The sequence below is a fragment of the Ursus americanus genome, chromosome 17, assembly GCF_024610735.1.
Source record: "Ursus americanus isolate L20-20 chromosome 17, mUrsAme1.1.p, whole genome shotgun sequence".
Lineage (NCBI taxonomy): Eukaryota > Metazoa > Chordata > Mammalia > Carnivora > Ursidae > Ursus > Ursus americanus.
The window spans coordinates 15,913,248-15,926,021 of record NC_142143.1 but is presented as its reverse complement, the minus strand read 5'-3'; the positions used below and the strand labels follow the sequence as shown (position 1 = coordinate 15,926,021).

At 49.1% G+C, this 12,774-nt stretch overlaps 1 protein-coding gene across 4 annotated transcripts in view; it reads right to left on the bottom strand.

Annotated features, from left to right (window-relative positions):
• NUAK1 (NUAK family kinase 1) overlaps window positions 1-12,774 on the bottom strand; it is a 71,348-nt gene that overhangs the window by 17,262 nt on the left and 41,312 nt on the right. For all 4 annotated transcript variants that reach the window (XM_045779469.2, XM_087868786.1, XM_087868788.1 and 1 more), the window contains 2 exons: window positions 4,232-4,383; window positions 1,503-1,568 (listed from right to left, as the gene is read on the bottom strand). In XM_045779469.2, coding sequence (XP_045635425.1) covers window positions 1,503-1,568; window positions 4,232-4,383 — 218 coding nt within the window. The remainder of the gene's footprint in view (window positions 1-1,502; window positions 1,569-4,231; window positions 4,384-12,774) is intronic.

Below are 12,774 nucleotides of genomic sequence, written 5' to 3'. Positions count from 1 at the left end.
ACAGAGTCGCGATTCAAATTCAGACTGCAGGCTACCCAACTCCAAAGCCACCGCTCTTGATCTTGACCCACTGCACAGTGCTCAGCTAAACACAGGGTATCTTGTTTAGTCCTGAAAACAAGCTTGCGAGCGTTGCCGTCACCTCCGTTTTACAGTCACAGAAACAGGCTGAAGTGGCTTTCCCGATGGCCAGCAGCGAGGAAGCCACACAGGAGGGAATTTTCTGGCTAGACAGCCAGTGTTCCTGCTAGAATAATCCAGAAAGGGAGAGACCTTGAGATCTCACTTCCTGATCCTAGGAAGAACTGCTTTGACCAACTGTTTCCTCCGTATTCTGTGGACTAACACAGAAAGAGGTGACCGTGGTCAACTACTCGCAAAACCAGGAGGTCATCCTGACGTGACTCCGAGGACCCTCTCAAAGGACAATGGTAACTAATGGTCCCGCCATGATCCGCAAACAGAATCCAAACGCGGAGCAAGGAAACAGTCTCCCTGTGATGCACCCCGTCCACTGAGAGCGAGAGCAACCAGGAAAGGGGACAGCACAAGGTCATTCCCATGCTTTGTCCGGGGACCAGGGATGAGGCACTAACGTCACCAGCCGCCAATTAGAGGGATCCCCTGGTGTCGGGAGTACTGAGGCCATTTCATAATGAAACCCATGCGGCAAGCTCCGTTTATTTTGAAACCGTATTTGCTTATTTTGCAGACGTGATCAAAAGGACATTCAGAGGATTCTGCAGGGGGTGCCTGAACCCCGTGGGCCAGGAGAGCTTGCTTCAACTCCAGCGGCAGCCAGCAAAAACACTCTTCGTGGAAGTAAGCCCCATCACCGGACGGTACGCTCCTTCCCAGCAGCACACACAACCATAGCCAGGTTCCCAGTTCCACCGCTAGTTTGGGGGGTGGGAGGGCCGGGAGAGACAAAGAGGAGGCAGGGCACGGCAGTGACAGAAGGCTGGCAGGGACAGAGTTCCAACTCTTACATAACCTGGGGCGGCGCTGGCAACTCAAGCCCTCGTGAGTCAGACACATATGGGCTCAAACCCCAACTCCACTTACCGCTGTGTTACCTTGAGTAGGTAACTTAACTTCTCTGTGCCTCACTTTCCCTATCTGCAAAATGATGTCAATAACAGTGCCCACCTCATAGGGTTGTGAAAACTAAAGGTAAGCGATAGCAGGCAAGCATGTTATGAAATACACAGGCAATATGTTCCGGTCATAGGTGGTTCCACAGTGATGATTGCAGACTACGAGCTTCCCGAGGACAGGGGCTGTATTTTAATCATCTTTTTATCCCAGCACGAAGATCAAGGTCTGGCATGTAGTTGGGAGATCAATAAATGCTCATCGAACAGAAGGGCTGGAACTGAATTGAGGTGACTCCCCTGCACCCGCCTGCCGGGGCAGGACTCCGCGGCCCAGTTCCAAGGCCGCAGCCTGGGGCACCTTGAGGCCCCCGCCCTGCGTATCAATCCACCAGGCAAGAGCTTTACCTTAATATTGCAGCTGTCATCCAGCAGGATGTTTTCCAGCTTCAAGTCCCGGTGGACCACGCCGTTCTGCAATGAGAAGACAGGCGGGGCGGTGAATGGGGCGCCGGCAGGAGACACAGAAAGGGGGAGTGCGAGGGTGAGCAAAGGGAGGTATTTGACAGATTAAAGAAACGCGCCGCCCCGGTGGTCTTTGCCTCCATCCTTCAGGGCTCCTCTCCCTGTCACGAAGCTTCCCGCCAGCCAGCGACCAGCGACAAGAGAGCATTAGTCACTTGCTGTGTGGTGAAGGGAAAAATGACTGGAATCCCTTCTCCCCCAGAGCCTGTAAAACAGCAGGGGGATTCTTCGTCGGAATGTGAGTCCACTGTGTGAAAGCAGCAGAGTCGGGGGCGGCGGTGAACAGCGTCAGTCTGACCTGCGCTTCTCAGGGAAGCAGATTTCTCTGCTGGAGACTCAGAATGTGGGGCTCATGGGCCTCGCTTGTCTGTCTGTCTGTCTGCCCACCCCCACCCCCCCGCCAAGGCTGGGAAGGGGATTCACTCAATCTATTATTCTGACCCATGAAACGACTCCAGATCTGTCCAGAGGGTAACAGAAGCCCCCCCACCCATGCACGGGCAGTTCCTGAGCAGCTGGGAAGGAAGTTCTGCAAGTCCCCCTCTGCTCAGCTAGACTCAAGGGTGAAGGGTGAAGGTCGGAGGGGCTGCGGAGACCCTAGCCACTGGGCAGACCCTAGCCACTGGGCTGAGCCCAGCAGGTCGCTGCCCTACCGTGGGACCTTTCCATGCAAGCAAACCCTGGCAAGGCTGGAAGCTGACCTGCAGGGACGGGCAGACAGCCCCGCTGAGGCTGAGAAGGACTCGTTAACCCATAGGCTGCTGGTCTATCCCACAGTAACAACTGGTATGGACACGCAATTCTTTGTAAAACCCAATGATCTTTTAATGGCGGGGAGGGGCACAGGCAGAGGCGGAACCCAAAGAACCAGCTATGTACCTTGGGCCTGGGCGGACAAATAGCGGGCAGTAAGTTTTTCCTATCCTTCAGCATGAAGGCCATTTACAATTGAAGCTGCCCTTTTAAGCAAAGCAACTGGCTAGAACATCTCTGTCTTTCGATAGAGATTTCTTTAGGCCAGAATCGGCATGTTTACAGTTGGTGCCTTATTGTTTATTTTCCTTTCCATTTGATAATTCCCACTATCTCCAAAAGCACAGGCTGAAGGGATGGAAGCTATATTTCTACTACTCTTTTTCTAACGCGCACCTTCCAGGATGTGTTTTGACCTCAGGAAGGCACAAACCAAGCCTCCTGGGGGAGAAGATAGAGAATCAAAGGTCCCTGATGTTTTTCTAGTTTTAAAGATTGGGAGCAGTTTTGGTTTATAGTATTGCATTCCTGGTTTTCAGAGTAGGATGGAATGAGTCTGATGAAGACCCATTCATGCAAAATCCCACGTATTTACCCACCTCAGAAAATGAAAATATGATCTGAAAGTGCTTTATGGTGATGCCTGATGATAAAGTGCAAAATACTGTTTGATCTCAGTCATCAGTGCCTTTTGAGTCAGCAGAGAGAAGTCCAACGGTGTTGGCAAGGGTTAAGGGTTTTAGATTTGAATAATATCTTCTAGTTACTTACGGAGCCGCTCTCAACCAGAATATTTAACAAACCAGAAGGCCCCATGTTGCAATCATTTGAACGAAGACGCTGACTCTATTTTGGTTGCCATGTTGGATTCAAGTCACTATTGCACTCAGCGTGAAAGACTGTTCCAGGTGTGACCGTGCTGGGGGAAAGTGCAAATACAATAGGACTCATGAGTATCATGATTAATAACGATGATGGCTGAAATAGGTCTTGGAATTAGCTGTGTACTTCACTTCCTTCTCCAGAGACAAAGGGTAGCTAACCTGGCTGTATTATGAGCACATCCCATTAGGTGTGTTGCAATAAAATGTATGTGTAGGTATGTAACCTATGTGGATATGACCTATGCAGGGAAAGACAGCAGGAGCGCAGGAAAGTTCACAGCCAGTAACTCCACTCCAGGAATTGCCTTCAGGTGAATCATTCAAACGAGAGGAAAAGGTTACTACATAAAGGTGTGGGTCACTCTATATATTAACCAGAAATTGGAATCAGCCTTCAACGTCCAACAATCGCAATAATTACAGAGAACTTCTAGTAACATAGGAACGTGTTCAGATTAAAATACTGAGTGACGAGGCAAGACACAAATGTAAAAATACACACACTTTGGTACTCTGGATCTTGAAGTGGAAAAAGGTCATTGGCAGAGAAACTGGGCAAATCTAAATCAAATCTGGAGTTTTGTTAATAACAGCGCCCGAATGTTGGTGTCTCGATTTCAACAAATGGACTATAGTAATGTAAGCTGTTCCCATTAGGAGAAAGCGAGTGAGGGGCATACGGGAACTCTCCGTACTAGCTTGGAAACGTTGCTGTACATCTAAAATTATTCAAAATAAGAAGTTCAAATAAAAAAACAAACGTTGGGAGTAGGAGGAAGAAGATGGGAAAGAAACGAACGAAAACGTCCATCATGGGTTATGCCTGGATTCCAGAATTATGGGGGGATTTTCTTCTATTTCATAAATTCTCCATGCAGTTGACAGTGAACAGATATCACCTGTATTCTGTGGAAAGAACCACATGGCACCATCACAACCGTCAGTGACCAAAGCTCTGGCGGGGCGCAGCCGTACCTTGTGACAATAGTGCACGGCGGACACGATCTGCCGGAAGAAGTGTCTGGTCTCCCTCTCGCTGAGGCGTCTCCGCTCGCTGATGTAATCATACAACTCCCCCTTGCTGGCGTACTCCATGATGATCACAATCTTATCTTTGTTCTCAAACACTGTGGGGGGGACAGCAACACACAAACACCCCGTTTATCCAACAAGCTCACTTATGACTACAGAGGGTGCGAGGGAGGACAACGGAGATGTCACTGAGCAGGGGCCAAGAACAACCGGTCAGGACACAAGTCAGGCCATTCCACGTCACGAGGAGCTGGGCGAGTGTTCCAGCCAGGTGGACAATGACACCACCACTATTGTTACCAGACACACCTCTGCAACCTTACTACGCGAGGAACCTCCATCTGCCCGTCTTTTCTGAGGGCCCCACGTCCCTCACCAGGATCCTTCTCCGGACCCCCCACCAGAACGGCCCCCCGTTGACAGGACAATGGGTGATAACAAACAACTAAGTTCTATCTATGAACCCTTCGATAAGGACCAGTTACCCGGACCTCACAAGCTACTCTGAACGCAGAATGGGCAGCTGGATTTGTCACCTCTTTGCTCAAAACCTTCTCGAGTTTCCATCTCACTCAAAATAGAACCCCAAGTTCCAAATGTGGCCCAGCAGGTCCTGTGTGATCCCGTGGATCCCCCCTAGCCCCAGTCTGTGTATTCCGTGTATTCGTTTAGTCTCCCCCACTAGAGTATAAACGAGGGTTGGTCTATTTCATTCACGGATGTCTCCCCAGCACTCCGAACGCTGACAGAGGGGCTCAATTCACAATTATCCAATGAGTGAACTCCAAACTTCCGAACTGCATTCTGGGAAATTACAGGAAATAATTACGTAGCCCTTACTGTGCGCCAGGCTCCTGTAAGGTTTTGAGTACCTGACATGTACTGACTCATTTAGATCTTGCAACAAACTTTCAGGGAAATACCACTAATTTTACCACCGGAAAAATGGGGACACTGAGGCCTGGAGAAGTTCAGAGATTTGCACGGTTTGGCTGAGCCGCCAGACTGGATGGGGCTCATCTCTGGCTTCCGGCATGGATGGGGACCCATGATGCCACAGCCTGGTGGTGTGTCAGGACCCCTGCAATCACCCCAAGCTGGGTTCCCTGCTTCAGCCCCTTGCCACCCAACCCCCACACCACCGTGGAAATTGTTTTCCCAAATGCTTGTAAATGCTTCTCTCTCCCCAACTCTGATATTCTAGCGGTGATGTTCACATGCGGCTTGACTAAGTCGTGGGAGGAAGGGCCAGGCAGATGCCCCTAGGGGCGGGTTAGGGGAAGCCAGAACACAGGCACGATCCAGGTCCTCGACACCACCTCCACCAAGGCCATCCCCTTGCTATCTGTTTCCTACTTTGGGCTTTCACATAGATGTCCTTTGAGCAAAGAAAAAATAAATAACTGTTCTGAAACCCATCCCTCCCATGGTATATATTTTATACATGGTATAAAAACTTTTGTAGGGTACCCAAGATCATTCCTGAAGGACCCCTGCCTACGTCCCTCTGTCTCGTCAGCTTCCACCATTCCCCATCAGGCCCCCGATGTTCGCAAATGCTGGACCATTTGCTGTTTCTCACAATCCTGTCTCTGTCTCTCCATCTCTGTCTCTGTCTCTTTCTCTTTCACACACACACACACACACACACACACACACACACACACACTGCTGTTTCCAGCCTCCTTCTCTCTGCCTTTACCTGCCCTACCTGTGGGGGGAACTCCAACCCATCTGTCAAGATTGAACTCAAATATGACTTCTGTTTTGCCTTCCTCTGCCTCTCGCTGTGCTACTCGTTACTTGTATGATAGTACTTTCAAACCGCATGGGTTCATTTGCTGGTTTACATACCCATTTCCTCTGCCTGGACTGTGAGTCTGGACTTTTAGATGTAAAAAGTTTAGTTTTAGAATCAGATACTCCTAAGTAGGATTCCTGGATCTGCCTCTTACTTGCTGTGTGACTCTGGGGGAGTTGCTTGCCCTCTCTGTGCCTCAGTTTCATCAACTGTAAAATGTAAATAATACTAGTAAGTACTTCTTAGAACTGTTGCGAGTGTTTATTGATATTGGATATGTTAAATACTTAGAACAAGGCCTACATTTACGGCATGCACTCCGTGATATTAGCTATTATTGTTACTATTGATATTATTGGACCCCAGGGCCTTAGCACTGAACCAGACTCCTAGACACACTCAATGAGAATGGAATTGAACTGGAACATGCCTCAGGCCTGGGTCCTCTGTCCTCCCACACCTTGTCACTGGCTGTTAGAAGCTCAAGCCCCTCCAGTTCCTTCTTGGCTCCTTCAAGTGCGGCCAAACCTCTCTGATAAAAGGAAGGGGAAAGGAGGAGGGCAGGGGGGAGGAGGAAAGAGAACAGCCAGATAAAATTGGCTGCTCCCGTGTCTGCTGGCCTCGGTGTACCCTGCAGCTGTGGCTCCTGCCAGGGATTGCAGCCTGTTATGCCCTTTTCATTAACAATAAACTTTGGAAACTGGAAAAGCTGCCTCGGGATGCATGGCTCCGGCTCCAAAAATGATGGAGTGATAGGCCCGGGGAGGGCAGCGGGCTTTCTAATTTTAAAAAGTGGGGAAGGAAGAAAGAGGGAAAGTACTTTGACAGGGAAATAAACAAGGAGGCTCACACCCCCAAAAAGTCTGATGTGTCCCTAAAGGAGGCCAAAGTCACTGGTCCCTTCAGTGACTATCAGAAAGGATGGATCGCTGGTCTCATGAGGACAAAAGGACTGTTTTGGTGACGGGATTCCTCCCCTTCCAACTGGCCCGCTTGGTATCAGGCAGAGATAAACACGATTCATTTCAACACCAACTATTTTACTATGCAAGGAACCTCCATCAGCGAGTCCTGCTAGGCCCAGCTCTAAAATGCATCCTGATTCTGTCCCCCTGTCTGACATCCCTGTGCACCCCTTGCTCTGAATCTCCATCCTCGCTGGTTTCCTGCCTTTCTCTCTTGCCCCTCAGCTGACTTTCTGTATTGAGACGGGGCTGGGGGACAGTTCCAGGTGCACGTGCCATGGAGCACGGGTCCTGCAAGATATTCTGGAGGAAAAAAGTGTCCTCTGATTAAGCGTCTGCAAAATGTGTTTTGCACAATGCTAATACCTGATTGCCCTTGGAGGTCTGGTGTCTTTGACTCTGAGTTTTGCAGGTTGATTGGGCCATTTCAACATCCCTCCTGATATCTAGAGGAACTAACGGGGAGCCAGTCTGGTAAACAATGGGTGAATGAGAAGACAGGCAGGTCTTGTGGGCAGCCAGGTGAGAGACCTGCCTGAGTGGGCACGCGGGGCTCTGGGACCCCACCCCCACCCATCCCACAGAACAGAACAGCCAAGTCTCACGTGAAGGCCCTGACTGTAACCCTCGATTAACTGCAGGCAAATGGCAGTTCCAGACTTGATACATCAATGATTCATCAAGAAGGCCTCGTGGTGTTAGGTATGAAGCTTCTAGTCCTTCCTGACAACAGCAGCACTTGCTGAAGGCCTACTATGTGCAGGCACTGAGCTAACAAGCACTTTGTATGAATTATGTCTTATGGCTGAGAAATTCTGAGTACAGCCAGGTTAGCAACTGCCATGGCCACAGAGCAAGTCCGAGGGGAGCAAGGCCTAGGCCGGCAATCTGACTACACCATTTTACATATATGTGACCGCACCCCCCCCCCCCCCGCCAACCTCGGTCTCCTCATCAGTCAGACACAGGGCACTCGGTGAGCTCACGGGTCCTGCTCCTTCGGCATGGTGCCTCGGCCAGGGCTCAATTACTCAACTGCCCCTTAGCCAGCTCCTGCAAAACAAAGCCCTAAGACTTTTCTCTCCCCACTGCCATCACTCTTTAAAACGTGTTATGGCTGGAGCACCTGGGTGGCTCGGTCTTTAAGTGTCTGACTTGGTTTCAGCTCGGATGGTGATCTCAGGGTCGTGGGATCGAGCCCAGCTCTGCACTCAGCATGAAGTCTGCTTGGGTTTCTCTCTCTCTCTCTCTCTCTCTGCCCCTCCCCTCCGCCCCACATGCACACCCGCGCACTCTCTCTCACCCAAATCAATAAATCTTAAAAAAAAAAAAAAGAATGCCTACTTCTGAGAAACACTTGCACATTTTAAAAAAATAAAAACAAATTTTAAAAAGTAAAATGTGGTGTGGCTGCCACAGAATTACAAAATTTTCGAGCAGGAAGGGCCTTAGAGATCAACTATTATTTTTCCAGAATAGCCCAGGAATTCTAATGTATAAAAGCAAGGCCTTGGGAATTTGTCCTGAAGAATGACCAGCTTCCGCACTCTTGGCCCAAGACTCCTTGCCCACGTTAAGGTCACTATCAGCGAGGTGATAGGCACACTCTTGGCCATTCTTCTGGCAAAAAGGGCTGCTTCCCTTGGGCACTTTTACAACTGGTTATTTATAAGCCCAGAAATCTTGTCTGTGTTTATGTTATTAGTCACTAAGCAAAAGCTTATTTTCCACCAGTTGGGAAGGGTTTCCTTTATGAAAAATGAAAGCCTGTGTCTCTTGGCCAGACAGTTTTACCCAGAAGCCCGGTGGCTCCAGAATGGTAAGGAAAACTATGGCCCTTGACATGCCAGGCCTACCAGGAAAATCAAAACCCTGAATAGAAACTTAGCTCAGCCTGAGTCAGCTCCCAGCATGGGGGCCGTGTCCATGGGCTGCAGATGCAGGTTTTAGTTCTAACAATACACTTGTATAAAGTACCCGCTAGGGGACTGGCACTGGGGATACTGAGAGAAGACTTTACTAGGGGAAGCAGGGGGAGGCAGGCCAGGCAGAGGGAGCAGCATGAGCGAGCGAGAAACAGGAGCAGACCCACCCGTGGTTGGCAGGTGCTGGGAATTAAGGGACAAGAAAGGAGAGGCCGCTATGAATGAGCCAGGGAGGCCCTGAACACCCACGAGGCGCTCTGTGGGGGAGGAGTCAGATGGGCCCAAACACTGCCAAGAGCAATAAATAGATGGAACAAGGGACAGGGTGGCACCCAGGATCCTGGGCCTATGAAATAGCTCAGAGCACTCTCCCTCCCAAGAGCCTTCCATGCCAGACAGTGACCTCTCCTTCCTCAGCAGGCTTATTTGTGGTAACAACAGATAACATATATTGAACAATTACTGCATGCCATGGATTGTCTCATTTAATCCTAACTATCCTAGGAGATAAGTATTAACATTACCCCTCCTTCATCAATAGGGAACCAGCACTCAGATGGAGAAGCAACCTGGCCAGGACTGGGCAAGGCCTACCTTCTCCATGTCTTCTTTCTGACACTAACCATCTCCCCAAGGATATACATAAGCCGCTACCATGAATAGGATGACTGTAAGTCAGTACCCTAGATAAATGTTGCCAACTGTCTAAAAATGGAATCATGCTGAATATTTTGTTTTGTGTCTGGCTTCATTAGCTCAACACTGTAAGAATAATCCACGTGTGTTCTGTGTCATGGAAGACTGGTCGCTCTCGTTGCTGTAGAGTACTGTGCTGTGTGAATGTACCACGGCTGGATCCACTCTACTGTTGGTGGGTATTTGCGTTGTCTCCAGGTGAGGGTCATTATGACGAGTGCTGCTGTAAACATTCTTTCAGTGCTCATCTGTATGCATTTCTGGTGGGCGGATAACCAATAAGCTTTGATCCCAAATGTATGTGACTCAAAAGCTTCTGTTCTTCCCACGACTCCCCACCACCTGCCTCCATCATCCACTTACTTTCCTTGCATAATACTCAATAAAGAGTCTCCTTCATTAGGGGCGCCTGGGTGGCACAGCGGTTAAGCGTCTGCCTTCGGCTCAGGGCGTGATCCCGGCGTTATGGGATCGAGCCCCACATCAGGCTCCTCCGCTGTGAGCCTGCTTCTTCCTCTCCCACTCCCCCTGCTTGTGTTCCCTCTCTCGCTGGCTGTCTCTCTCTCTGTCGAATAAATAAATAAAATCTTTAAAAAAAAAAAAGAGTCTCCTTCATTAAAGAGACCAGCATCACTGTTTTTTCTTAAAATCCTTTTTTTTTTTTTAATCAATCTGGAGCATTTTCTGCTTTGTGTTAAAGGGGATACAAACGCAACCGAAGGAGCAGTCTTTGTCCTGGAGGCGTTGCAGTGTCGCTGGATACCACCAGTAGTGTTTATAAAATAAATGAAAGGCTAACCTGTACGATACAGACTTTAAGTCCCTAGGTGATCGGAGAGAAAAATCAGTGAGATAACACACATGCCCTGAGAAAGTTCCTAAACAAGCATACAACTGAACTGCCCAAAATGCCTTTGGTTTTGCTCGCTTCAGATGGTTTTACCATTGTTTCCGCATAGACTGATATGCAGACTCTGTCCGCTTTCTTCTACTGTCCCACAGAAAGGCCTTCTTCCCAGACACCAACTTGAATGATTTCTCTTGTTTTCTGTTTATTTTCCATTTCAAGGGAGAGTGGGGATTGGTTCCTATAGCAACGGCTACTTCTCCAAATTAATTCTGAATTTCATCAGATGTTCGGTTTGACAGTCCAGCTCTGCCTTCTGATTGTCTGGCTTTCCCAACCCCACTAATTACCCAACTCCTAACAGCTCCCTCCTGTTGCCCCAGGGTGAAGAACACAACTTGTATAACTTGAGCAAATGCGGATTACAAAACAATGCTCTGGCCTGGGAGAAACGCTGATGAGTGAGGAGATCTTGGGATTTAAACCGCCTGCCAGCCGTTCTAGAACCAAATATACGAGGCCATTTGGAAGAAAATGGGCTTGGGAAGGGAGAGGGTGGGAATCCCTTTATAGGACTCTCCATGGACAGCAGGTTAGAAAAAAAGGAGGATGTCTTTCTGGTTTACATGTAACCTCAGAAGAGGAAGATTCGTTTGTTAGTTTTAAGCAAAAAGGCCGAGGGCCTAGAGAGGACCAGTCAGGATTCTCCTCATGCCTATGCCTTCCATTAACTCCGTGTCTTAAATTAGTCCATTCTTTCCATGGGGTTGCCTCCCCACATGACAGCATTTTACTGCCTTCCCGAAACCTCAGACAGATGGACAATTCCACTCCTCAGGGGTGGGCTTTTGTTAAAGGTCGTATGATCTTCATGGAAAGTAGCTTATTTTTCATTGCAGAAATGGAGTGATCTTTCCTTTGCAAGAACTGTCTGCAACCTAATTAGGGCCTTTAGTCAATGCAAGATCCATTCTTCAAGAGTTTCCTCCCCAGCACTAAATTTCAAGCACCTCATAGGCTCAGGGCTTCACAAAATGGTCTTCTGATCCCTTAAGTTTGAAAGCCCATGGCAGTGAGAGTGAGAAAATTATACTGGGCTGGCAGCTCTCCCACTGTCAATGAGTTGGTCAGAGTTGAATCAATGTGTTTCCTGGTTTGGACAATGAAAGGCTCTGTAGTTCACTAATTGTCCTTTCTTAAACCAAAACTCTCTCTGGATGTCGGTTGGCATGTGCAAGGAGAACCATAGCCAACCAAGCCACCCACTACCAGCACTGGACTCCACAGAAGGCAAAAGAAATGGTAAAAAAGTGTATAAGTTACCTGCAGAAGAGGGGATGCCAAAGTCTTGCCAAGAACCATTCATTCCTGCTAAGACCATTAGTGCTATTTGGGGGCCCCATAACAAATCCTAGGCGGGCAGGGGATGTGGCCAGGATAAAGGAAGGAGCTACATGGGAGAGAGAATCAATGGCGCCATGTTGGCCCAGCCATTGGATTCCATCCTCCTTCCACAACCATCCCTGGTGGTATTTCCATGGAAACAAGCAGGACTGTGAGGTGATACGCTCCACCAACCATCACCACACACTCATCAGCCACACCCCACAGTCTCTCTGATCATTTTCTTTATTGCTTTGTCTGGGCTTTTCTCTCTCACACACACACTCAGCAATCCTGAATCTGAGAGCACTGACAATGGGTCGGAACAGCTCAGAACCACCCCAGGCTAACGCTAATGCTCTTATACTTGACACCGTGAACTCTGAGAGAAAGCAGGCTCCTCCAATTCAGGCAATGAATGTGGTAGAAATCTACCCTCTGTGAAGACAGCCTTACCGTTCCCCTCCCCACAGGAGGCTTTGCTATAAGCGGCTCCACCCCCCCCCCCCACCAGCAGCCAGGCTGGCAAAGGCAGCCCTGTGGTTATCACACCTCTGCTTCTAGCCATTGCTTGCCCCGGCGTGTATGGCTCAGGACTATCCTGTCAGCTCTAAATTCTGGTCCCTCTCATCGTGCAACGCCATGTTGTCGTGAAGAGGCTGACTCCCAGAGCCAGGCTTACCTGGGTTCAAGTCCAGGCTCTGCCACTTACCAGCTAAGTGACCTTGGCAAGTTCCCTAAACTTTCTGAGCCTCGGTTTCTTCATCTGTTAAGGTGAAGACCACCGACCCTCGTTGTGAAGGTTATCACAGCACGTGGCTGTGTGTTAGGCTGTTGTTAATAGGCAGCACGTCTGAAGCAAATCCAGG